Source organism: Sphaeramia orbicularis, chromosome 14 (genome assembly GCF_902148855.1).
Source record: "Sphaeramia orbicularis chromosome 14, fSphaOr1.1, whole genome shotgun sequence".
In the NCBI taxonomy this organism is placed as follows: Eukaryota; Metazoa; Chordata; class Actinopteri; order Kurtiformes; family Apogonidae; genus Sphaeramia; species Sphaeramia orbicularis.
In genome coordinates, this window is record NC_043970.1 from 50,484,950 (window position 1) to 50,512,813 (window position 27,864).

The 27,864-nt window shown below is 36.6% G+C and overlaps 1 protein-coding gene across 1 annotated transcript in view; it reads left to right on the top strand.

Moving 5' to 3' along the window:
* The window catches only part of slco2b1 (solute carrier organic anion transporter family, member 2B1), a 45,246-nt gene that overhangs the window by 14,732 nt on the left and 2,650 nt on the right, over positions 1 to 27,864 (top strand). The window contains exons 5-13 of the mRNA XM_030154430.1: positions 1,485 to 1,709; positions 6,663 to 6,761; positions 13,485 to 13,615; positions 16,810 to 16,897; positions 17,236 to 17,400; positions 19,417 to 19,606; positions 21,553 to 21,697; positions 24,739 to 24,899; positions 27,015 to 27,079. Coding sequence (XP_030010290.1) covers positions 1,485 to 1,709; positions 6,663 to 6,761; positions 13,485 to 13,615; positions 16,810 to 16,897; positions 17,236 to 17,400; positions 19,417 to 19,606; positions 21,553 to 21,697; positions 24,739 to 24,899; positions 27,015 to 27,079 — 1,269 coding nt within the window. The remainder of the gene's footprint in view (positions 1 to 1,484; positions 1,710 to 6,662; positions 6,762 to 13,484; positions 13,616 to 16,809; positions 16,898 to 17,235; positions 17,401 to 19,416; positions 19,607 to 21,552; positions 21,698 to 24,738; positions 24,900 to 27,014; positions 27,080 to 27,864) is intronic.

Sequence of the window (27,864 nt, forward strand, 5' to 3'; positions counted from 1 at the left end):
CCCCACTTGTATATATTAACCTTTTTAACATCCATTCTTTGGATGAATCTTTCACTGCAGGTCAGATTAGGTCATTTTCATATTTAGTCCTCTGATTCAGACAAAAAGAAGCAGCAGAAGGATTTTCATTATTTATTTTTTTTTCCAATATTCACCCTGATTACAGCATCTGAAGCTTTAAGTCTTGGATATTAACATGCTAAGGATTGTGTATTAGTTTTGGTTGTGTTTTATCCACATGTTGAACACAGAAACTAGAGAATGTCCCTTTTCCAATGAAATATAATGCATATATTTTGGTCTAACGACCCAGTCTAACGTGAAAGTAAGGTGAAAAGGATGAAAAGGATGATGGCACAGCTGATTAATATTTACTGCTAATTAAATAAATGAGAAATGTCTATCCATAGTGACCTTTCCTTTCTGCATGGTATTGTTTAGATCTCTGGGTAACCATATGTGTAGCATATCTGTGAAGCTGTTGTATTTTCTCTTTACTGAGCCTCTGCATTGGTCAAAACAAGAATCTATTTATACAGCTAAATTATAGTGGGAGGTTTTCTGTAAATCCAGAAGAATAACATACGTTTGTAAACCAAAATATCTTTTTTTTTTTTTTTTTTTTGCAAAATCCTTATGCATCCTTAACAGATATTTGGACAAATGTTGTATTTAGCTTATGCCAGACCAGAAATTATATGTTCTTGGACTCTAAAAGCAGCCTGAGCATCTAGCTACATTTAAACACTGCAATGATCCATCAGGATATTGTTAAAAACACAAAGTGTTCCGCTTTTTCATGACGTTTTCTCTGCTGTAAATGTTTACGTTTACTGCTGTTAGACAGAGGGTGGGTGGTCTAAATACATCGCTTCTAAGTATCTTCATTATAAACACTCCATAGGTCTTACTCCCTTTGCTCAACAAGTCAAGGGGTACCTGATAAGCTGCAACTGTACAACTCAGCGCAATAGCTGAAGTAGTGTAATTTCTTCAGTCTTCTGTATGAGAAAATAGTAGCCTGTGGAAAATAATGGTAAGACAGAAAAAAAGTAAAGGGGATCTACAAAAGTAAAATGACAAATACTATATCAGCATCATAATCTTGCATGTTTGTGAAATATGGCAGGATCATTGTATTTTATTATTATCGTGGGCAACATACGAGATTTTTGTTAGTTTACACCTTTCTCTTGAAAGTTTACACCTTTTTCTTCAACTCTTTATCAGTCTATCTCTAAAAATCCTTGCGTTGGCAGGAGGTGCAAAAAACTCTGTCCAAATTTAAAGATCAAATCTAAAGATACATAACATGATGCTACTTTATGCTGCTGTGGAAAAAGTGAAGCCAAAATATGAGTCATGTCTGAGTCATTTCGGTAGAACTTTGGAATTTCATGACATTTACACTTTACTCAGTGTTCAAACTGATAAGATGGTGAAAGGATGCGCAACTTTTTTCTTTTCTTTTTTTAACCGTCAAGCCTCAGGTGATAACACTTCCGGCCTTTGCCAGTCAGAGAGCTCCGTCCTCACCCTGTCGTCCAATCAGAGCTGCAGTCAGAAGGACAGCTCCACCCACCAGGGGGTGTATGCCGTGTTGCTGCTGGGTCAGCTGCTGCTTGGCATTGGCGCTGTCCCCATCCAACCGTTTGGCATCTCCTATATCGATGACTACGCCAGCAAGAAGAACTCACCACTCTACCTTGGTATGTTACCATGGAAACAGTGAATAGGGATCTACCTGCATGTAACATCATAGACTGGGGTTACATTGCGTAGTAACAGTTACACTAATACTAGTGCTTTGATCCTTGGGGGTCCACAGGTTCTAGATGTGGTAGTTTTTATGCCAGGGGTGTCCAATCCTGTTCCTCGAGGGCCGGTATCCTGCATGTTTTAGGTATATCCCTCTTCCAACACACCTGATTCAAATAATAAGCCTATCAGCAGGCTCTGTAGAAGTCTGATAACGACCGTCAGGTGTGCTGGAAGAGGGAAATATCTAAAACATGCAGGATGCCAGCCCTTGAGGACCAGGATTGGCCACCCCTGTTTTATGCTGTTATGTATTCGTGCATGCTGAAGCGCATTTGTCCAGCAGTCACCGCCAAAGCGTTCTGGCCATAGCAACGTGATTGTAAGGCTATTGTATTCCAAAATTACTAATATCTCCCAAAATATTGGTCCTATCAATTTTCTGTTTTCACTCCTGTCTTCCTTAACCAAAAATCCATAAGTATGCCAAACAGCAGCAGTCAGCTATTTCCGGATTTTATGTGAATCCCCAGACACACACACATAAGCACGCACACACAGAGGCCATTTGGCTTTTATAATATACATGGTAATTCTGATTATAGAACATAAAACTCCACACTCTGTAATCCCAAATGTCTCCATATGTTACTAACCATGTTCTGTCCACAGCCACTTAAACACACATTAAAAAAGAACCCAGATGCAACCATTGACTAAAGCATTGCTCTTTTCATAGAATTGGTGCCGAAAATAACAGCTCAACACAAAGCACTTAACATTACAGAGGAAACAGCTTTGTCAAGCCACTGTGAGCAGGCATTCAAGTCAACTTTGATGGTAGAAAAGGTTCACAGAGGACTTGCATAAAAGAGTTGTTGACCTTTAAAGTTTATTCATTGTTTATTCATTCATTCAACCAAAAAATACACCTGAAATGAAACTGGATACACACCAGGGGTGGGTGCAAAGTATACGGTTTCAGTGTGGAATGTTCAGTGTTGTCTAGTGGTGAAGTTCTAGACTAGAACCAAATGTAAACCCTCCTCACCCTATAGATGTCACAGAAACAGTGGAAGTCTGGATGTTTTAGTTCAGGGAATATAAACCACATTCAGACATAATATATGATAATAAAGTACATTAACACTGGACGTACCTTGATATTTAACAAAATCAAGCTGAGGAACATTCTGAACTTCTATAGAAATCTGGGAACAAAAACACAACAAACCTCATTTTTATACACTGATTTTAATTATACATTAATGAAAACGAAACCAGTAATATAATACATTTACTGTAATCAGATCCGCCTAAATTCCCTCGAATTCTCACACACCCGACTGAGTAAAAATTTTGTGGTTACTTCTTTTAAACAATCTTAGTCCTTGTAGAAAGAAACCCAAACATAATAATAATCCATTTTATTCATTCATTCATTCATTATCCTCCACTTTATCCGGGGCCGGGTCGCGGGGGCAACAGTTTAATCAGGGATGCCCAGACTTCCCTCTCCCCAGACACTTCCTCCAGCTCTTCCGGGGAGACCCCAAGGCGTTCCCAGGCCAGCCGAGAGACATAGTCTCTCCAGCGTGTCCTGGGTCTTCCCCGAGGTCTCCTCCCGGTGGGACATGCCCGGAACACCTCCCCAGGGAGGCGTCCAGGATAATCCATTTTATCTTGTACCAAAATAAATATGTTACACAAAATATCCATAACTAAAAATTCTAGGTTCATTGCATAAATTATACGGCCATAAAAATGTTTCCACTGGATTTCACATGCAAATAACAGAGAAAACAGTGATTATTCACGGTAGATTTCAACTCAAAGTAGTATATTAAATAAAATATCTAAATCCTGGAACTAAATTTGGCCACTGTAGGATATTTTAACTATGCAGGCTATTGATTAATGTATTGCAATTTACTAATTACAATTATGCTACCCTTTTTAGAAGTAATTTATTGAGGAAGCCATTTAAATAAACAAAAAATACCAAGTTTACATGACATAAAGTATGTTTTAGGTGTTGTATCATGGACTGGTTCATCTACGATTAACATTTATGTTGTTGCTATTACTCAGATACTGTGTCCACATCACACAACACATTTAGTTTAAAAGTAAATTTACTTTTAAAGTTAAATGTGTGGTTTTTTTATACTGTCAAGTTAAAGTGTGAAGGCAAGGAACACTATGCTGCAGTTTAAAGCATTAAAACATAGGTTTGTTCTGTTTTTTCTTGTTACTCTGTTTATTTTTTCTAATGTTAACCTCATTGATTTTCTGAAACACTTCCTGGTCTATTTTGCAACCCAGCGAGGTGACAAATACCTCCTTCCTGTTGATAATTATCATTTAGCTGTTGACACGAATGGAATTTGTCATTTGTCATTAGAGGTTGATAGGACCCAGCATTTCCTGTCTTGACACATCTTCAGTACAGAGCGACGGTTAACAGCTGTAAACCATGAACCGTGACAAACTGACATGAGGAGTCAAAAACAGAAAAACAAATACATTGAAGTGTTGGAGTCTTCATGTTAATAAGCTGATGTGAAAGAGCCTCTGCGGAGTAACACCAACCTGCAGAATCTGCACACTCATGAAACTGGACTCAGATTATGCTAGGTAGAAATAATCTGTTTCTCCATGTCATCCAGACCAGAATCCCTCCTACTTACCCAAACATCCATGAATCAGTCTAGTGAGTGTATTCTGTGTGACAGTAGCATACACTGAATATTTGATACATTATTGGTAGATGGAAATGAAACCACAGCTGAAGGTGGAAACGACAACAAGCAGCTACACAGATTCTGGGATGTAGTCTATTATTACACATATACAATGAAAGCAGTATTTAGTAGGAAATTAATCAATAAATAGACAAGGGCAGTGATAAAGGTGGAGCAATGTTAAACTATTCTACTGCAACATGGGACAAACTCAACTTACAGGGTTTCTGCAGGTCATTAAAAAGCATTCAAAGTCATTAAATAGATTTTGTGAAAATTAAGGCCTTAAATGACATTAAAAAGCATTAAATTCGATGTCCAGAGGCATTAAAAAATGAAATACACTTGATGGAAAAAAGCATTGTTATTCACAATTTATTTTGATTATATAAACATTTATTAATTTTGATCGGAAGTATCGTGTGATGATTGACAGGTGGAACCCTTTAATTGGCTATTGTTTATGGCCGATACACGAAGTCGCAACACCGAATGCTTGGAATACAACACGTTGTGAGTGTGCTCATGCCATGGCAAAAGAGCAGAGGTAATATTAGCAAATGTTGGAAAAATGGGAAAATGCAAGTTTCAGCAGAAGTGGTTGGAGGAGGAACTATTCAGAACCTGGTGAAAGCCTGTCAACGGTAAACTGTCATAAAATTGTATAAAAAAAACTGTATCTGCAGCTGGACATGAGCATTACATTTGTTTAAAATGGCATTAAAAAGGGCATTAAAAAGCATTAGATTAGATTTGCTGATACCTTCAGAAACCCTGACTTAGAATTAACCCAAAACAGACATTTTCTAATCTAGTTTAAAACATTTATCTTTTTCTATTATTAAACTTAATTTGGTTGCGCTGTATTAATTCCTCATTACTTTAATTCAGTGCTGTGACTTCTTTTAATGTGAATATATTATTTTCTTTTATTCTAATTTCATGTATTCCATCTCAGTATTTTTATCTTTTCTTATTTTTGCAGTTTATATAAACATATTGAATGACCTTACTGTAGGAAATGTGCTATATACCATAAATAAACCTGCTTTGTCCATTAGGATAAACTTATAGACTTTAGATTTTAGGGTCATGAGCCATGTTAGGACATGTTTAAACAAAAACCAGAAGATGTTTTCCTTCTAATGAGGTCTAATATATATATTGACCTCACATTTCTTCTGTTATAACTCTAATCTATATTTTTTATTTGAAGATCCCTGGAAGCATTTTATAGAACTATATAAATGAAGGTAACTTTTTGAAACAGCCGTACATTAAGCTGTGATCTCCATGGCAACAGTAGTTAAGACTCATGGGTATTGTCGTACAGAATCTGTAATTTGAGACTTGTATCAATGTAACAGAGGAGGGTCAGGTGTTTGCAAACTGCTTTCACAAAACTATTTTGACATCTTGATTGTATTCCAAATATGCAACCTTGAAACATTAGCTGTATTTGATGGCAAATGATGCTTTTTACATATTATAATGACACGTTTGAGCTTCTGTTAATGACTGCTGCAGAACATGGACTCGTACATTTTCCACTTTGACAGCATTTTTAGCTGAGCAGCCAACAGGCCATGAGCATCTTCATCATCTTTGTCATTGTCATCTTTGTTCGCTATTTTCAGCAACATGTTCTCCGACGAATTTGGTTACAAATTTTGATTACAGGTTTGAGACATAGTGATTTTTAAATTTTTGGTGAATTTTTTAAATATTCAAAATGTGCCTTTACTTGTAATGGTCCATGGTTTGATGGCTTACAACATGGAAATGAAGATATCACTATAGTTACTATTGAGCACTGATAGGAAGTCATATATGGACTTTAATTTGGGTCTGTGACCTTTGACCTTAAGTCACCTTGAAGGGTGAAACTCAAGGTCACCAATGTCTAAATTTCATCTAGGAAGTCATATATGGACGTTAATTGAATTAGTTGAGTTCTCCTCCAGTCAAAGTACCACCCACTTCTATTGGGAGATTGATCTCCTGCATCAAGACCACAGGACTCAAACACAGAACAGAACCTGACAACCTCACAAATTCTACTTGTTATTGATTCTTGATAGAACATGCCAGTGAGATACAGGGACACTGGTTTTCTTTTTTCCACTGTCATTCTACTGTAGTTCTTCTGATGTTTTGCAGGGATCCTCCTCGCTGTCACGTCCATCGGCCCGGCCTTTGGCTTTGTCACCGGCTCCTTAATGCTCCGCTTTTATGTCGACTTTGACAAGACTCCTAAAAGTAAGGACACTCCCACACATAAAACACAACCTGCCACACTGAATTCATCAGGTTTATGGTGTTAGGAAGAGGAGGACTTCCTGCCTGGATGTTTTATTCTTGATTTCCCTCAGCTGGTGTGTGTGGTGCATTCAGGTCAACAATGTAGTTGACATTTTCATGTGTTTAGCCTTTTCGCACAACTGTGACTTCTATTTGGAGTTTTATTCAGAATCAGCTTCACCTTTGACAATAAACAATTTCCTGTTGTTCATCACCCAAACAGCAGCAGCAGAAATAACCCATCCAGGCATGAAACACAAATGTTTGTACTTACACTGTATGGATAAAAGTATGTGGACACGTTGAATTCAGGTGTTTCTTTTCTAAAACGGGTCTGGGATACAAAATAATAATGACAAATGTCATAATATAGTTTTATATTGTGATAAATATAATTGCATTACATTGGTTAGTTTTGCTTAAATTATCTTTGCTTCAAAAATGCCTTAGAGATTGTCATTACTTAATTTTTCTCAACATTTTTTGTTTGTTTTTTTTATCCATGACTGTGATTTTAAATATTCTACTTCTAACTTTCTAAAATATTTTTCATGCTCTGACTGTAAATAATAATTTTCTACCACAGCTAACCACTGCTAACCACTATCTACTTTCTTCACATCTGACACACCCTGAGCATATGCAGTTTGGATGGCTGTAACTCTTTCACTGCTTGTGCAATTGGAAAAATTCCAACGGTTTCTGAAACCTGAGACGCTGTGCTTTACAGGCTTTATTGGGTCATTTTGGTGATTTCAGTCACACCTGTTACTGGAAGCTGGAGAGTAAGCTGTTTTAGCAGGATTATAACATGCAGTAAATTGTAAATGACTGCTTGATTTAGAAATTTCTAAGTGCACTGGAAAAATGGGCAAAAGGAGTCACACACAGCATATTTTCTAACCTTTTTATAGTCAAAATAAGAAAAAAAGGCCAGACAGACCAGCTTAGGCTCAGGGTTTAAAGGGTTAAGGAAATATTGACGTTTATATCTCAAATTGGCATGAACAGGACATCTTGTGAACAGTAGCCATGATGTGACCCAAAATTTTTGTCCAGATAGATAGATAGATAGATAGATAGATAGATAGTGTATTTCTTTTAATTCTTATGAGATATGATCAAGTATCTGTGGCTTAAAACAGATCTTGAAATGACAGGGTTTTGCTAACTGTCCAGCATTAACCATCATCTAGGAACTAGGTTTTTGCCTTCCAGTGGTTACAGTCACATAAGAAAACTAGGAAGTGTTTGTTAAGTCTTATGTTTAGACCTGTTCTCTGAGGATTTACAAGTTGAAACAACTGACCTAGATCAGAACTAGAACCAGATTCGTGTGGATGGAAAAGGATTATGTGTTATTAAATCCCTTTATAGAAATAACTATGGGCATTTATACTGGACAGAGATTAAAAAAAAAAAAAGACGGCGTAACTAAGCTGGTAATTCTAGTTTTGCATACCTGTCATCAGTAGTGAACTTCAGATCATACATTACTTATCCGTATCACAGTGAGACACCTCAAAACAATGTCAGACTCATGTTCAGACAAGAAACAAGGACAGAACGGATCAGTTTCAAGAAAACAACACGTTCAACAAGGACTTATTTATTTTCTTGGCATTTTGCAGAAGCATCCCTTAGGCATAATTATATATGACAAATAGTTTTTCTTCTTTTTTGGCTAAGAAATGTCCACAGACATCAAACAAAATTAGCCCGTTTCAGAGTGGGATGCTCATTTATAGTTGTTGTTTCTGACACACGTTACCATTAAGTCAGTGTGATGGTCTGGCATACACATAAACAAGGCAAAATGCATTATGGAGATCGTCTTTAATATGTTTTTAGAGCACTTTTACCATTTGTTTGTTTGCCAGAAATGTAACTTCCCAATGTGTATTTCAGCCAATGATGAGGCGTTTCTTATTTTTCTTGAAATGTAGGCTATCATATAAAAATTTTGCATATCACATCTGGCTCCAAAGGGACAAACATGAAAACATTAATGAGGTCTTAAAGGTGCGGGAGACTTTCGTTACCAATTTTTCATCAAATCTGTCAAACCTCAGTCATATCCTCAGTATCACTAATCTGTAAATCTTTCTGTCATTGCTCACCTGAATCTCTTGCATTACGGTGAACAGTTTCTTAGTTCGATCCACCATAAACAAACCCGTGTTTACAAACAGAGTCGGGAGGTAACTCGGGCATCTTCAGAATTTCATCGCGACGTGCATTGTGGGAAGTGAAGGCTCGCGCCGCCGCCTGACAGTCGCAGCGCAAGCATCTGATATTATATGGATGAAACACTACGCGGAAATGGCTGAAACGCAAAAACGGCTGAAGGAATATGCATAGAAGGAAGGGAGCTCCTGCCGTTTCCGCGTCGTCTGTAGCAGCTGCTACTGTAAGACAGCAGTGCAAACCGGCGTTTCCCACAATGCACGTCGCGACAAAATTCCGAAGATGCCCGAGTTACCTACTGGCTCTGAGTGTAAACACACGCTTTATTTATGGTCGATGGCACATCAGAATTGTTCGCTGTAATGCAAGAGATTCAGGTGAGTAATCGCAGAAAGACTTACAGATTCATGATACTTAGGCTATGACTGAGGTTTTACAGATTTGATGAAAAATTGCTGACGAAAGTCTCCAGCACCTTTAATGTTCAATGATCCCCATTAGCTGCCACCAAAGTTACAAGCTAATCTTCCTGATGTGGATGGATATGTCATTGTGTAGGCTTACGAAACACGTACTGTAAGGAGCGAGGGAGCGGTGAGGCCCCGGCCATACCCTGTATGCTTGCGAGGTGTGTATGATAAGCCTACACAATGACATATTTCCCGAAAATGCCATGACACTGATGACTAAGTATTGATTTCACAAGCACACGCCCCATATTATAACACCACAAGTGACTTAAAGTGATTCCTTCCGTTTCTTCCGACCCGGTAGCGGATACGGTTTCATTGCTTGTTGTCTCCATGTTTGTTCCTGTCACAGCTGCATGGCGTTCCCATTCCCACAATGCACTTTGTGACAACATTTCCGAAAAGGCCTGAGTGACGTTTCGGTTTGATATGTAAAAAGGAGAGAAGGTTTGTTGTCTCCAGGAATTCAACTGGGTAGAGTGGCAAGTTGTGGGGGTGGTGTTCCAGTTAAAGAGCACGGATACAGATGTCCAGTTAATGTTTGATTTATTTTGCTGTGGTCTGTAACAATAACATGAAGTAATATGAGTATAGTAAACACTACACATCACACAGAAATACAATGACATAACTGAAGTTATAAAGTACTGCACTCAGCACTCAATCATATTATCTGGTACATACAGTAGAAACAAATTCCCCCTGCATACACCTCATAAAGCACACAAACAGTATGACCAAACTAGCTTCATCAACACACTAGCATAAGACAGCATCAACCCATACACAGGTAAACAACACCAACCAACAGTTCAACAGTACATTCAATCCAGACAACACGTCATTAATCTCACCTTTTGGCATACACACAGCAACAAAACCAGGATGGTACAGGTGAATGATGAGGAAAGCAAGTGAACATAAACAGTCGCTGTGTCAGAGGAAAATTAGCGGTTTTCAGTTGTTTAACATATTGGCATTTAGTAGTGCCGGTACGGCAATGGTGCGTTGTTGTTTTTTTTTTATGTAGGACATATGAAAACTTACAGTAAAACATACTATAGAACCTTCAATTCAATTAAACAAGCATAGGAACAATACATAAAACAGTGTGGGCTTTCTAACAATATGTAAACAAATGGACTGCTTGCGATGGAGTTATCTTCAAAGTTGTTCACTGTGATGAAAGTGATTTAGATGCATAAGCACGGAAAGACTAATGGATTAGTGATAATGAGGCTGTCACTGGGGTTTTACAAATTTGAAGAAAAATTTGTGATGAAAGTCATACGCTGCTTTAAGCCTCTTCCTACCACCACCTACTGGACTGGAGGTGTAGTGCAGTTTCTTTTGCCACTCCCCCATACAGTAGAAATGCAAACCAGACAGATTACCAGGAATACTATTACCCAGGTAAATAAATTAAAGTTCTAAAAAAAAAAGTTCTAAGTTCTAGATTAAAGATCTAAAAAGTAATGGAAACTAGAAAAAACACTTAATGGGAAGGCGCATCCAAACTTTAATGGATGTTTTCATGAACAAACAGTGCTGCATTCACAGATGTTACACATCCGACAGCAGAGCATCCGTTTGACAAGTTTCTTTTAAACAATCCGATTTCACCCTCTGTTGACCTGCACCGGTTCAGTTCGGCAGCAGAGCCTCAGGCTGTTCACACTGACAATCAAAACAGCCGAATAAGCAGAAGAGAAACTAAACACAGTCACTGGGAAAAAATGAAAACCAAAGCTTCTGTTTATTCTGCTGCGCATGTCAAAGCACTGAGAGGTGGTGAAAGTGATGACTCGTTCGTCTGGTTCTGCTGTGGTAAAGATACCACCCTTTTTAAGAAAGCTTTGGTTCGTCTCATGTTTCAGTTGTTCAGATGTTTTCCCAGACTCCATCAGTGGTATTGGTTGACCATGAAATTGAGGCTACATTTGACACCTACCGGACTAATGGAACTGAGTCTAATATGGATGTTACATCAACTGAAGCAGGAGTTCACTGAGTGTGGATGAGTGTTATCGTCTACGCAGGTGTCCACAGTCACAGTGTGAGGAAAGACTGCAGGTCTGAGGCCATAAGAGCTGCAGCGCCCCCTGATGGAAAACACAGATGTAACAAAATGGAACAGTCTAAACCACAGGTGTCAAACATGTGGCCCAGGGGCCAAATCTGACCCGCCAAAGGGTTTAGTCCGGCCCTTTGGATGAATGTGTGAAATGCAAAATCACACTAAGATATTAACAATCATTTTCATTCAGTTTCCACATTCAGACCAATATAGCTAAAGGCGGTCAGATCACTAAAATACTATGGTAATAACCTATAAATACTCACAACTCCAAATGTTTCTCTGTGTAAATGTAAACATTTTCATGTCTTTACACTAAAACAAAGTATAATTTCGCAAAAACTGTGAATAACTTGAACAAATATGAACAACCTGAAATATCTTAAGAGAAGTAAGTGCAATTTTAACAATACTATGTCTGTAAATAATAAACTGAAGCATAATATTGTTAAAATTGCACTTATTTATTCAGTTTGTGCAAGTTATTCACATGGTTTTGAAGGATAGTTTGTAGATGTAAACATTTTCATAATGTAATCTTACTTTTTTCACACTAACAAACACATAGAATAAAGTTTGGAGTTGACATTTATATATTATTACGTTATTATTTTACTGGTCCTGCCCACTTCAGATCAAATTTAGCTAAATGTGGCCCCTGAACTATAATGAGTTTGACACCCCTGGTCTAAACGATTAGATTACATTAGATTAGATTAGATTAGATTAGATTACATTAGATTAGTTTAGTTTATTGATCCCACAACGGGGAAGTTCAGTGGTCAAGGCAGCAACAGAATCGAGTACATGAAACAATGTGCATGCATGAAGATCGTGCAAAAGACAAACAATATAAAATAGTATTAATAATAGTAATAAGTAATAAAACTCTAACAACTATATACATATTTACAATTATGTTGGAATTTACCTTAAACTTGTGAAATCATTAAAGTAATTAGCAATAGAGCAGTAATCAGCACCAATAGAAGCTTATTCCCTTTTACTGCAGAAAAAATGAATGGATCACTACTTTTCCTTTACTACATGTATCTGTTCTACTGGACAAAACACATTATATAGAATGACTTTTCTCAGTGTCCCCAACTCTGACTGGCTATTGTATATTTTTATTTGCTGCCTACAACCCAGGGAGCTGTAGATTTAGGATGTTAAGTATATGTTTGTAGCCAATGCTTATGTAATTTTAATGCCATAAAACCTGTAGTAGATTACTGTCACCGCCTGTTCAGTAATAATTCATCAACTGAGTTCCGGCTCTGCTGCTGTCACAGTCTGCATTTCGGGCATTTATCCAACAGAAGCTGTAAACACACTTTATCAGTTGAATCTTGTTCAGCCACATTCAAATTGCTCTGGCAGCAGATCCAACAAAGAACAGAAACCTCATAAACATTAATTATTCATAAGGGTTAGTCTGATTGTGTGTTTTTTTCAGTGGTCTTGCAAAAAATTTTGCAATCTTTCTCTATTTTAATTCAGGGAAACAACCCAATCAACAGTCTAAATGGGCCTCAAATTACTGACTGACTCAAACAAGGGATTTCTATATTTTTTTGCAATCACTGGAAGGCCATTCAGTTCGTGCATTAAATCTCAAAACATACATTTATTAGTGACATAGCCATGAAATCAATGCTTCATTTTCATTGCAGTTTCATTCTGCTCAATTAGTGTCAATAAGCAGGAGGACTGTATTTGAGTCACACATACTCCCCATGTTTAATTTATTTGCACATATTAGTGAATGAGGCCCTAGATATTAATGTGCCACATTATTTGACATGTTGACATATTAGTTATTGTTCATTATAGAAGATATTTCAGTGTTTGTTGCTAGAAAAATGCTAAAACCTTCATGTTTTGTTGATGTTTTTTTTTTTTAATAAAATGATGGTATAGTGATTGTCATCTGGTGTTCTTCAGACCAGATCCCTCTGGACCTCACAGACCTGCGCTGGGTCGGAGCCTGGTGGCTCGGCTTCCTCATAGCGTCCTGCTTCCTCTTCCTCACAGCGCTGCCGTACTTCTTCTTCCCCAGGAAAATGCCCAAAGAGGTGAGACCACATCCTACTTCACCACGCAGATTAAATATTATTGGACAAATCAAGATCACCTGACTTCTGATCAGTCATGTGACCCACAAAATATTATATTACACATAATCACATTTTTAAAAATCTGAACCCAAATGTTTTTCATCTTAACTGACACATAATTGTAAGTCAAACTAGGGCAGTAAACACAGCATTTTAACCAATGGCAGTAAATGCACCATATAGAGGCACTATTATAACTGACGACAGTAAATGCACCATGTTAACCAAGAACAATAATCGCACTATTATAACTGAGGCCAGTAAATGCACCATATTAACCAAGGACAATAAACACACTATTATAACTGAGGACAGTAAATGCACCATTTTAACCAAGAACAATAATCGCACTATTATAACTGAGGACAGTAAATGCACCATATTAACCAAGGACAATAAACACACTATTATAACTGAGGACAGTAAATGCACCATTTTAACCAAGAACAATAATCGCACTTTTATAACTGAGGACAGTAAATGCACCATATTAACCAAGGACAATAAACACACTATTATAACTGAGGACAGTAAATACACCATGCTAACCAAGAACAATAATCGCACTATTAAAACTGAGGCCAGTAAATGCACCATATTAACCAAGGACAATAAACACACTATTACAACTGAGGAAAGTAAATGCACCATGTTATCCAAGGACAATAAACACACTGTTATAACTGAGGACAGTAAATGCACCATGTTAACCAAGGACAATAAACACTATTTTAACTGAGGACAGTAAATGCACCATTTTAACCAAGGACAATTAACACACTATTGTAACTGAGGACAGTAAATGCACCATGTTATCCAAGGACAATAAACACACTATTTTAACTGAGGACGGTAAATGCACCATATTAACCAAGGACAATAAATGCACCATCTTAATCTAGGACAGTAAATGCACCATGTTAACCAAGGATAATCAAAAGACTTTGAACTGAATCGTGTGCAGACCTTTAAACTTTGAAGTTTCCTGCTGTTTATGTGTTTATGTCTTAATTGAAACACACGTGAAGTGCCGATGGTCTATCTTAATTATATCACGATAATGTCAAGTATCAAACTGTCTGTCTGAGGAAGTTGTTGTTTGTGTTGATGTTTGTCAGGAGGTAATGAGCCTCACTGAAACACTCACACACCAAAATAAACACCATTAAGCACCACGAAGATGTCGAAATGAAACCGTCTAAACCCTTTTTTATAGAAAGCCCAAAGTGATAAAGTGCTTGGAATGATTTAGATCCAGTGTGTGTCAGCAGATGTGAACATCAGCTGATCAGGCAGTTTTATTGCATTGATCAGCTGTTGATGGGTCCTGTCTTTGCCATCTGACGATGTCTTCCACCGATCAAACTCTTAACAAAACATATTTTTCCCAACTTTTTTCTGCTGTTGTGTTTTTCCAATTTTGGTCTTTTTCTAAATTGTATTTTTGTTTGATCCTGTATTGGTGTTAACATAATGGCCACACAATTACATGGTGAACATTAGTTTAAGTTGTAAAGTTTCCACCAAATCACACTAATGTTGTCCATAAAATATAAATAACATGATATGTGCATCAGTCACATAGAAAACACAAAATTAAATGCATTAGTCACTGTATTTAGTATTTTGCTTTTCTTTTTTTGTGAATCAGTGCATTTGTGAAACATGTTTGGTTTGTTATGTCTTGGCAGGAAATAAAGACCATAAGACCACCCATCAGACCATCGATCATTGGTTCAAACAAACAATACCCAGGGTTAAAAATGTTCATATATCTTTGCTGCATTTTAGGGGAAAAACACTTGAATAAGATGATAAAGAGTTCACTCACTTAAACAGTGTACTATTTTTTGTTTGCTTTTTTGTACATTGATATTGTAAAAGCTTTTAAAAATGTAAAAAAAAAAAAATGCTGAAGGAAAGCTTTCGTGCCTGTAATCTCTCATATTTCATGCTTTTAAAAGTGAAAGTTGAGGAGAGTTCAGCTGCTTGGATAACAAACAATCCTGTGGACTTTGGCTGCAGTTTGAGCACACACAGTCACATAAATCAGATAAAACTGTTGAGCAATTGCTGCTCATTTCACTTGCAGTAACAGAGTAAAAACTCCTCCATATTAGTGTCTCTGGGTCTGACAGGATATAAGCCAGCAGATAAAATCTGATCTATTGATGGAATACAGTGTTTAAAGCATCCATGTAGATTTTTGTTAAATGCTATGCGGGAAACAGGAGGTCTGATAAACAGATCACTTTAGAAACCTTTCAGTGTTATCTTTGATCAGATATGAAGTCAAGATATGGGGAGGTGTGTCAGATAATGAATGTAATGACATGCAACTCAACTTTCAAAAAAATAATAAAGTCACCATAAAGGTTAAAAAAAAAAGAACCTACTGAACTCAAAAGTGAGAACAAAAAGCGCTTCTTTTAATTGTTTATATAGTTTGCATTTTATGTGACAATAATTGATACCCAGACTTAACTTTTCTTATAATTACTTGATCTTAATCTAAAACATCTAAAGTAATTGTCCAGTTTTCTTTCATTTGTGAATTCAGCGGATTTTTATGCAATTATTTAAAATGAAAATACAATTAAAGCTATTCAGATAAAATGAGCAACTAATAAGCCCCACCCCTCACATGTATTGTAGCTTATTGTGGCCTCAATCCAGCTGATGTCATCATGTCTATGCATGTGCTGATGTCGGCATAGACAAATTTTGGCCATTATTAGTAAATTGGGAAAAGAAGATGTAAAAAATTCATGAAAAATTTTTACTTTGACCTACTTTTCCTAAAATGTAATCACATCTATTCTGGGTCACTGGCAATCTATAAACCCAATTTGGTATGAGTTCAACCAGTAGTTTTGCTGCTAAAGTGTTAACAAACAAACAAACCGAACCAAAAACAATAATAAAAGTCGTGGAAAAGATTTAAAAAGAAATAAAATGAGATTAAAATCTTAGAGACTAATTTAAGGAGGACACAACCATTTAATATGAAAAGACTAAAATATTTGTTTAGATATAGTGAAAAATGTCCATTAAACATCGGTAACTATATCTGGTAGATATGGTGTTTATTTATCCTCAGTGTGAGACAGAGCGGCTGCAGTTTGTGATGTTATGTTTCCATATTTGTGCAGGACTTTGCAGATGAGGTGGAGTCCGGGTCAGACTGTAAACAGCAGACAGACGACGTGCAGCAGATGTCTCTGCTTCAGTTCCTCAAAAGTACGTTTGAGTTTCTTATGTTTCCTGTCTGAGGAGGGAACGGGAGTCACCACAGGTCAACGCAGTGAGGAGGGGTCATGCCATCTACAACACGGGTGTCAAACATAGGCCAAAACCAGCCTGACAAAGGGTCCAATCCAGCACCAGGGATGAATCTGAGAAATGCAAAAATTACACTGAAGACATTAACAATCATTTTAGTTCAGGTTCCACATACAGAGCAATTCAATCTCAAGTGGTTTAGACCAGTAAAATATCTGGGCCAGTGTTTTACCGGTGCTTTCGTGTCTTAAGTCTTGTCTTAAATGTCTCAAATATCTCCATTCGCTGCCCCTCAGGTTTCCCCCGTATCGCTCTGCGGACCCTACGCAATCCTGTCTACCTGCTGGTGGTTCTGGCGCAGGTGAACCTGGCGGCGCTGCTGTCTGGTCTTGCCACCTTCATGGCCAAATTCATCGAGAGACAGTTCAATCAGTCCATCTCCTTCTCAACAATGATGATAGGTGAGATAATGTTCTGTATTTTTATACTTTCAAACATAATGCAGACACATACCCAGCAGTTAGCGTGTTAACCAGGTGACCGTCCTCCATCCTTTCTCATAATAATCAATTTTCTCATATCAATATCACAACTACATAGTCCTTTGGGTCATTGTCATCAATTTATCAATTGAAGGAGTAAATACTACATCTATGGTTGGTCCTGATTGGAGGAGAAGGAATAGTGCATTACTGTGATAAGACTTTTTGTTACAGGGCTGTGATTGATTCATTAGCTGTAACTAAAATGAAGGATGAGTTAATAGCACTAGCATTATAAAACACTAAACGTGTTCAGCATCTTACCTTAGACCAGCGCGTCTCGATAAATAAGTTCAAAAACACGTAGACATAGATGCATTTAACGTCTTCAAGTTATAATACTTTAAGTGTTGTTTCTTTATTACTGAAAACTGTACCAAAAATGCAGTAAAAAAAAAAATAATAATAATAATAAAAGCTTCATCACCTTCTTAAGAACCAGCAGACTCACTTGTCAAACAATTTTATTCTTTATTAATATTTATTATGACTATTTATTATTTTACAGAACACATGTCAATGCTGCCTCGATAAACTAGCTTCTTAAACCACTTTAACATGAGCAAATAAATGGTAGTAGTAGATCAGCAACACCCTTGGTCAATGTGGTAAAATTGTTGTTTATCTCACCGGTCGATAGGCCATGAGTGAAGGGGATGTGTCCAGCGGCATCTTCGTCATTGACGTCATCTTTGTTAGCAATTTCTTCAAACATCTTCTCTGACTAAATCACTAGTCACGTTATTTTAAATGTTATATGTAACTTCCTTGGGACAATGTCAACAAAGTTTGTTAACAGTTTTGAGAAATTGTGATTTTTACGTATTTTTGAAATATTAAAAATTTGCCTTTACTTAGAATGGTCCATATTTTGCTGGCTTAAAACGTGGAAATGCTTAGAGATATCAATATAGTTACTATTAGCACTGATAGGAAGTAATATATGGACTTTCATTTGGGTCTATGACCTTTGACCTTGAGTGACCTTGAAGGGTCAAGCGCTAGGTCGCTGATGTCTAGATCTCTACAATCTTCTACAAAGCTATTGGTCGGGTTCATTTAAAATTTTACATGTAGTTTCCTTGGGACAATGTCTACAAAGTTTGTTAACAGTTTTGAGAAATTTTTGACAAATGTTTTGAAATGTTGAAAATGGGCCTTTACTTATAGTGGTCCATATTTTCATGGCTTATAATATGTAAATGTTTAGAGATATCAGTGTAGTTACTATTGATCACTGATAGGAATTCCCATATGGACTTTGATTTAACCTCCTGAGACCCTGGAATTGTCAGCAAAGTACAAGCTTTTTTTGTTTTTTTATTAAATAAGTGCCTATATTGGAAACATCATGATGCAACAGTTTTTTCAGATGCAGTTTTTTAAATTTTTATGGAATGTCCTTTGTGGTGGACAGTTTTCTTTCTTTTTTTTTGTATAAAGTTGTGAAACTCTTGTCCACAAATGTGGACAGAAAACCCATAGCTGGGTCTTAGGAGGTTAATTATTTGAGTTCTCCTCCAGTGAAAGTACCACCCACTTCTGCACCAAGACCACAGGACTCTAACATAGAACACAACCTGACAACTTCACACATTAAAGTTATTATTGATTCGTGATAGAACATGCTGGTGAAATACAGGGATATTGGTCCTATTTTCTTTTGAAACAGACTCTGGTGGGTTTATAAGGAGCTTCAAGACTTCAGTTCCCTTTAGAAAGATCTGCAAACATGACTTCAGTTTGGCAGTGGACACCAACAGCACACCTTTGTTAGTGCTTCGAGAGTTAAACTGTGAATCTACAATATAGTAATTACAGTGATATTTTCAGTAAATGAAAACAAAATGAGGATGAAAAATTAGCTGAGTTTAGTTAGTTGATAAATGTTGAGACTTCAGTATGATATTGAATGAAAGGTGTGGTGTGTTCCAGGTGGAATTGGGATCCCCTTGGCCGTGTTAGGGACCGTCCTGGGTGGAGCCCTGATGCGAAGGCTGAATCTGTCCGTCCGTGGTGCCAGTAGATTGTGCTTCACCGCCATCCTGCTCTGCATTTTCTCTGCCGTGCCGCTGCTGCTGATTGGCTGCCCCACACAAACAGTTGCTGGGGTGTTTCCTAGCAGGTAGGTTCACCTTCAGGAACCAAAGACTGAGGAAATAAACACAGTGAATGAGAGAGATAATATCTATAAGTCTTAACAAGTTTTGGAAACGCCATCTGGAGCTATGGTCTGTTTCAGTCAGTTATGATGCTTTGTTGTGACTTTGACACTTAAAACGCTTAACCTGTGACATATAATTTCCCCAAAAAGAAACTGATATGACATCGGAAAATTAATAATCAGGATATGTGACGGGAAACTGTTCTTCTAGCTGCATAGTAATTTAACTACCATTACGATGTGGAGATAGGGAATTATTTTTGCTCCATGAAAAATAATTTGAAAACAGAAAGGAGCTCTTTTTGTCGACACTCATTTTAATCCTTTAAGTGAAGGATTTATTTGTATACCATGATTCAAGTACTAATAGGGATAAAATGTTTGCTGAGAGTGAGCTCCATTTACAACTAACAGGTAATTTGGTTTATCAGTGATAGAGAACATATTTCATTTCTTATTTATTTACTACACAGAGGAACAAATTTTACTTCAGAAATGTAATTTACAGTAGATGGGGAAGTGATTAAGGTTGACTACACAACCATGAAGAAACTAATCCCCCCATTTAGCTGGGAGTGGTTTTCCTTGTTGTAGGGATCTAATTTCACCAAAAAGCCAAACAGATTATTAGCTTTTGTTCTTGCCTCAGCAGAAACTCCTGAGTGGAACCTAATGAGACCTCCAATAAAAAACATATAAAAAGGAAGAAGCAGAGAGTGAAGCAGTACTAGTCTGGCTCACATGTTGGACTTGGAATCCTGAAATGGGGCCACAGTTTCAGTCTTTATTCTCCCTCCATTGTTTATCTGCATGTTAGCATTTATAGAGACCTCCTTAATGTGTTCCAAACTGCAACAACATGCTGCATGCAGCATTTTCTTCTCCAGGGAATCAATCTTTAATTAAGGCTATTGTTCCATTACTCACCGCCTGCAAATGTTCAACCCAAATCACCCTCCATTACAGTGTTTGTCAAAAACATTGCTGTCTTCCTACACCACACCCAAAACAAATTAAATTCATTTAGAGAAACACAAACTAACCAAACAAACTGGAGGTTTTTGTTGTTGTTATTTATTATAGAGCAATAGTGGATGATTTCTACTGTATAACCTCATAATTCTAATAACACAATATTTTTGCACACTTATTTATGTCTTTTTCTTTTAATTATCATATTTATAATATATTGCCAAGTACATAATGTACAAATTGCTGTTGTAATTGTGTTTTAATACATATTTGGTACATATTATTTAGAGCTGTATATTAACATGTATATTTAGATATTTGTATATCTTTCCTGCTACTCTTTATTATACCTGAATGGAGCAACTGTAATACACAACAGTTCCCCCTGGGATTAATAAAACGTTCTGATTCTAATTTTGGTTGATTCTGATGTCAAACCCATCTTCAGTGCTGGCACAGCTCCGACAAAATATGAAAGTAGGTCCATATATGCAGGACGAAACAGTTTTCCCATGATTTTTCCCTCCAGGGAGTTTACATCTTTTTTTCACCTCTTCCATCAGCTTCAAATTTGGTGCATTTCCGTTTTCTTTGAGTCTAATCTGTATAAAACACATGAACTTTCTAGCTCTTAACTCCCTCTATTAAAATGTGATCTTCCTCATGTTGTTTGTCTCAGCTCAGACACTAACATTATGTTCATTTATTTATCATAATGACAGATATTAGTTCAGCCCCGACATCAGACTGAAACTGCAGAATCAGAAATGTATCCAACTGTAGGTTTAATTATGACTGTCACTAAACAAAAGGAAGATACAAGTTTAGAAATGTCAGTGAAAATTGTCCATATGAATGATTATTTTCATTATATTGCTGCAAATATGAAATAAATGCCCACAGATTATTATATGTTTTCAACTGTGTGTTTACAGGTCTGATGCATTGCCGTGTAGTGCTGGCTGTGGGTGTCCTCAGGAGGCATTTAATCCCGTCTGTGGTTCCGACGGGGTGGAGTTCAGGTCTCCATGTCACGCCGGCTGTTTATCCATGGAGATGGACAACAACAACAAAGTTATTGTGAGAATTATTTCATCATCCTATCTTGAAAATATCAGGTGTTCACATTCATATTGTTCAATCTAAGCATTTGTCACTGACTCGCATCCAGATTCACTTTATTCATTTTTTATTTTCGTTTGTCTTTGAAGTCAGACATCCTCTGACGATAATCTGACCGTATCTCCAACACACAGACCCAGCCTCCCTGTAGTTTGTATAAGTGGAAACGCTGTCAGGGAAAACAGGAAACCTTGACATCTCCAGTTCAACTAATGTAGACGCCAAAATAAAGCTCCATGTGTGACCTTCAGGGACTGGAGGAATGTTCAAAACAAACTCCAAAAGCAGACGTCAGCTTTTCTCTGTTAAGTATAAAAGTAGAAATCAAGAAAACAGTAGAAAATACAGTAGATCCTGGTATCACTTTGTATGTGGAATAAACGCATTTGCCAAATAATACATGTGTTCATAGAAACAGTCAAATCAAATCAAATTTTATTTATATAGCGCCAAATCATAACAAAAGTTATCTCATGACACTTTACATATAGAGTTGGTCAAAACTAGACTCTAAGCCAATTTACAGAAACCCAACAGAATATTTAGAGCTCATGTATATTTAGAGCTAATGATTAAAAGGCCACATCCAGTATTATGTCTCAAAAATATGCAGGTGAAGAGTTAAATATTGACCAATTGCATACGTCACCTAATCTGTAATCTTTGTCGCTGAGGTTGTTCGTGTTTTCGTCTTTCATATTCCACATCAGATTTAGGTTCTGACATATATGGCTTGTGAAGTTAAAATTTTTACACAAAGATCCCAAAAAAGAAGCCAAATTCTTGATGTCATTTAAAATTAAGTTCCAAGATTTAAAAAATATGAGGCTGGAATTTTTGCATAGTCCAAAATAAATTGGTCAACAGCAACAACAACAAAATAACTTTCTTTTTATAAATGCTAAAATATTAGCGTAAATCAGCCTTTTTGGTTCAAAATTGATATTTGTTGTTTAACCTCTCATTTTGTTAGTAATATACATGTTATTCTTATATGAATGTGTGACACTGCGGTAAATATAGGCCACTATTTAATACTTTAACTTGAACTCCCAGATAAAGTATATGAAAATGTACCATTAAAATACCACTATTACTACTACTAATAACAACAATAATCATCATCATTAGCTTCATAATCTTGTCATTTTTTATCTTCACTTGGGAAAAGATGTCATATCCAGATGTTTTGAGCATGTTTGTAAACTTGACTTCATGATTCTTTTTAACCATTAAGAGTTAAATATTTGTTTTAATCTGCAGCAGCTCTGCTTAGACGTATTATCCACATGGGAGTAACTCTGACATCAGCTGGAAGATATTTACCCCTGTTTTTGCTTTCGCTTTTTCCTCAGTAATGTTCCTTGTTCCTCAGAGAACAGTTTATGAGAAAACCCACCAGACTGAGTAAATGACGGAGGATATAGGAATGACTAGAGTCACCTCCACAGAGAGTTTAGAACAATGAATCTGCAGTAGAATAGTACTGTCAGTAACATCCGATGTTGTTTTTGGGAAAGGTCCCATCAAAGAACTGCATTAAAAGTATTATATCATTAACCCATAAAGACCCAAACAGCTACTGGTGACCAAAACCATCTACTGATCTAAATGTTTAATACCTGTTGATCCATTAATCCTTTCAATACATGTCAATAATTGATGTAAAATACAGTTTGTCATCTTTTCATGGTCATCAGATATGACCTATGTGGACGTTCAGAGGCTCTGTAGTGAACATAGAAAAACAATAGTGGATGGACACACTAGGTTTATGTTCAGTTAATGATATATTTTGCAGAAAAAGTCACTTTTTCTTCAGTTTTCTCAGTTTTTATATAATAACCCTCAACTTTACTCTGAGCTTTAACTCTTTCAGTGCCAGACAGTTAAGGGGCTAATAAGCCTTAAAAGTGCCACAGAATTTTTCAGTATTTCGCGTCGTTTTTATAATATTTGAAGAATCCTGCAGGAAACCGCTCGGTAACATCCGGCGTGTTCTCCAAAGCCGATCTGATCAGTCCGCGGCACTTTAAAGGTTGTATTCGTAAAGCCGATTTAATCGGCCCATGGCACTGAAAGAGTTAATAAACATCTACATGATCAGTAAATTAGATATTGGAAAATACTTGATTTTCATTGGAAAAAAAAGGTGAAATGAAGAACATAATATTACAATAAATGGTGATAAATCACTTAAGGAAGGTTAAATGTAGAGAAAAATTCATTTTGGAACTGCCACAAAAGTAGCACTGGGTCTTTATGGGTTAAATTCAGCAGCATCTGTCCTTGATCCTTACAATGGAATAGTCATTTTCAGAATTTTAACACTTTAGATTTAAGTTTGATCACCTTGTTAAGATATTTATCTGTCTACTAAATGTTAAATACAATATTTTTTGGACTATTTGTAAAGTGTTAGTTTAAAAAGTAAATTGTTTAAAAAAAAAAAAAAAAAAAAATCTCCAATAGCAGCTGTAAATGTACGTGTAAATGTATTTTAATAATTGACATTAATATGGCCTTTTTTTATGTCCTCTACCAAAGGTCAACCCTGTCATTATTATCAAGATTCTGTTAATTTGCAGTTGAATGTTGATTTTGATGTGTTTCTACATTTTGTGACATAACAGTTAAAAAATCAGCTTGTTATAGAGAAAAGCATGTCCAAAACTGCAATAAAACTCAAATTGACTGTAAAATATTTACAGAATTTTAACACTTAAAACTATAGTTTATTCATCGTCTTTTTTTCGTGTATTTATGCAATTTCAGCTAAAAAGAAAATACAGACTTAGATGACAATGGTGGAGAAAAAACAGCTTCCATGAAATTCTTATACATTATTTTCCAGTTTTTCTGCATTAAATCAACAACCTGATCACATTTGTCATTTCATTTGTAGAATTTTAACATTAATTTTGATGTGTTTTCCGTTAGTAATATGCCAAACTGTCCTTTTAGTTCACAGATGACCCTTATCTGTTCTGTCTTTGCAGAACTACACTGGCTGTTCGTGCGTTACTGGGTCTGGAGTGGCGTCTCCTGGGACTTGCGGCAGCGGCTGCTCCCACCTCCTCATCCCCTTCATGGCACTGATGGCCATCACCAGCTTCGTCGCCTCCTTCTCCCAGACGCCGTCCTACATGATGATCCTCAGGTACAGAGACGTGGAAATACCAGACATTCCTTCTGTGAAACAGGTTCAGTAAAACCAGCAGAGGAGCGATCGTTAGTAACACAAGCAAATCATTTCACATTAAAACAGACAGCAGTGATTCCTGACTTTTTCAATGCACACAGCATGAACAGCTCAACTTTACAAATATCCAAAAATTAGGACACACAGAAATTTAGGACAAACTGTGAATGTTTATGAGTTCATGAATTTGCTGTACGATCCCTGATATTTAAGGAGCTGCTCACATCTGCAAAACGTTAACACAAACTGCAGGTTGTAGTGAAACCGCTTCAGGAAAAAGCCTCCATGACTTAATGGTAGGTCATGGAGGTGACTTATGCAACATGGTCTTTTGGCTGCAGGAAAGAAAAAGTTTTAACTGTTTGGTAGAACAGAGGAAGGAAGCTTTATTCAGGTTTCATGTTTATTTGTGCTGCATATGACATAAAGGTGGTTATTATTATATCGAAGATTCAGCTCATAGTCTCATATTGTAGAACTTTCATTCATTCCATAAAAAACAGTAAAAAACCTTCAACATTCGTGCAAGTCCCCGCTGGGAAAACATCTAAAACATCCTTTAAAAATTCCTATAAGAGCAGAAATAATGCATATACTCTCAAACACAAATGCTCTCTGTACTCTCAAATACAAATACTACATATACTCTCAAATACAAGTACTCTCTATACTCTCAAATACAAATACTCTATATACTCTCAATTAAAAGTACTTTTTATGGTCTCAAGTACAAGTACTTTATGTACTGTCAAATACAAGTACTCTATACACTCTCAAATACAAGTACTCTAATACTCTCTAGAGAGAGAGAGATTTTTGTCCAACCAATTTCTCGAGCACTGTTTACCCAAATATTTTCAAATTTCACACATGTTCTTTACATTTGCCTTTTTCTCAATTTTTTTTTGCAAATTTTTAAAACATTTTTGAGAAGCTGAAAGTGAAGACACAAAATAAATCCCTGTGTAGACAGGGGTATCAGTGAGTAGGAGGGGCAAAGTGTTGTGTGATCGGGCAGGGGTATTAGTAAGCTCTGCCTACTTTTTGACTTGTTTACATCTGTTCACGTTGCCTAGTTACCCTCAAAAACCTGATCAGCCCTCTACTATACTACACACTGTCACTGTTCACTTCAACATGCTTTTGATGTCATTCTCTACTCTTCCTGATTCAAACAATCTGTTCTTTCCTGTTTAGGGAGTAAATTTCCTGCATGTTCTATTATCTTTTGTTGCATTTTCCCAATGGAATTGTTTGGGGTTGATTTCCTGCTCTCCATGTTATGCTACGTGAACAGTTCATCCTATCTAACATCCAAAGTCCAGCGTCCTGGCCCACCTACTGACCCATTCACCCCCAGAGGAGCTGAACGTCTGTGGGAGGGTTTTGGGTGGGATAGTTTTATGCATTTAGCCTATGACCACAGTGCTTCCCTGCAGTGAAAAAAACAGCTCAGCGCTGCCTCATAGACAACCCATTGATGCTCGACGTGCATGGGGAATTCAACAGTGTAGGCTACCGATACAAGAATGTATCGGGGAATTTGCGTTGGAAAGCAAACGATAAACAGCTGACCAGAACGACATAGCTATAAAATTAAGTGCATGCTTGTGCAATTTTAATGTAAATGTAATTTGTATCTTTATTGTAAATTCAGCAGTACAATTCTGCCCATTCATACCCTGAAATATTAGGGGAAGTTCAGGAAAAGGAATAAATGTTATTTTCTGAGCCTATTTTTGTGGTATTTAAGTTAAAATGTTTTATTGTCTTGAATTTGTATGAATTTGTAGTGTAATTCAGTTCATTTTGCAACACAACCTGTAGAAATATCCTCCCAAGGCCTTCTTTTGCTCCTCATACTCTGAGTACGTCTCAGAGCTTGTACTTTTTCACTTTTACTGCAGTAATTTAGAATCGAATCAGTACTTCCACTTTTACCACCGTCTATTTGTACACAAATATCTGTACTTGAATGAAGAAAGTGTTTTCCACCGCCGATAATGATGATGGAATATTCAACATGATTAATGAATATGAAGTCATAATTACAACTTTTGTGTGTTTGTGCAGGACGGTGTCCACAGAGGATAAGTCTTTCGCAGTTGGAGTTCAGTACATGTTGTTCAGAGTACTCGGTGAGTCACATGATGAAGGATCAGTCACATTATTTATATATAATCTACAAAAAATAGGTATGTTAGACTGAAAACTCTGCAAAGCATGATTCTGATGCATTTACTAAAACATTTAAATGTCACCTGATGGAGTTCATTCTACTTTATCAACATGTTTACAGCGATATTTTCATTAACTGATCATTGTTTTGATCTGACCTGTGAAGTCAGCATCTCATTTTTAGGTTCTTATAACTTTAGTCAAGCTATGGTTCAAAGGTTTGACGAGGCTGAGTATAAATGTGATGAATACGTTACCTATAGTTTTCAGGCCATTCAGGGGAAGTGAGAAAGCTAATTGTGTTATAATATGATTAGGAAAATGTCTAATTCTCAAATAAAAATGAGTTTTAATAACTCAAATCCATATTTTTTGTTGACAATAGACGTATTGTTTGATTAGTATCTGACACCATGAGGTTTTGCATTAATTATGACTAATTCTGCATCTGGGTCAAAACATAGTATTTGAAATCTCTCTGACGGAACATTTTAGAGACAATTTGACAGATTAGTGTTGCTAAATGACCCACATTTTTACTTTTAAATTCATTTTTACTTTAGTTGGACCATAAAGGATTATTCAAAACAAGGAGCTACTTTATATTGAAATAAATGTTGGAATGGTAATCGATTAAAGTTCGCTCTCTGACAGGACATTACTGTGTTTTGACCCATATCCAACAGAATTTTTTTTTTTTACAAATAAAAATAGAAACCTGCTTTAAATAAAGGCGTGGCTCTTT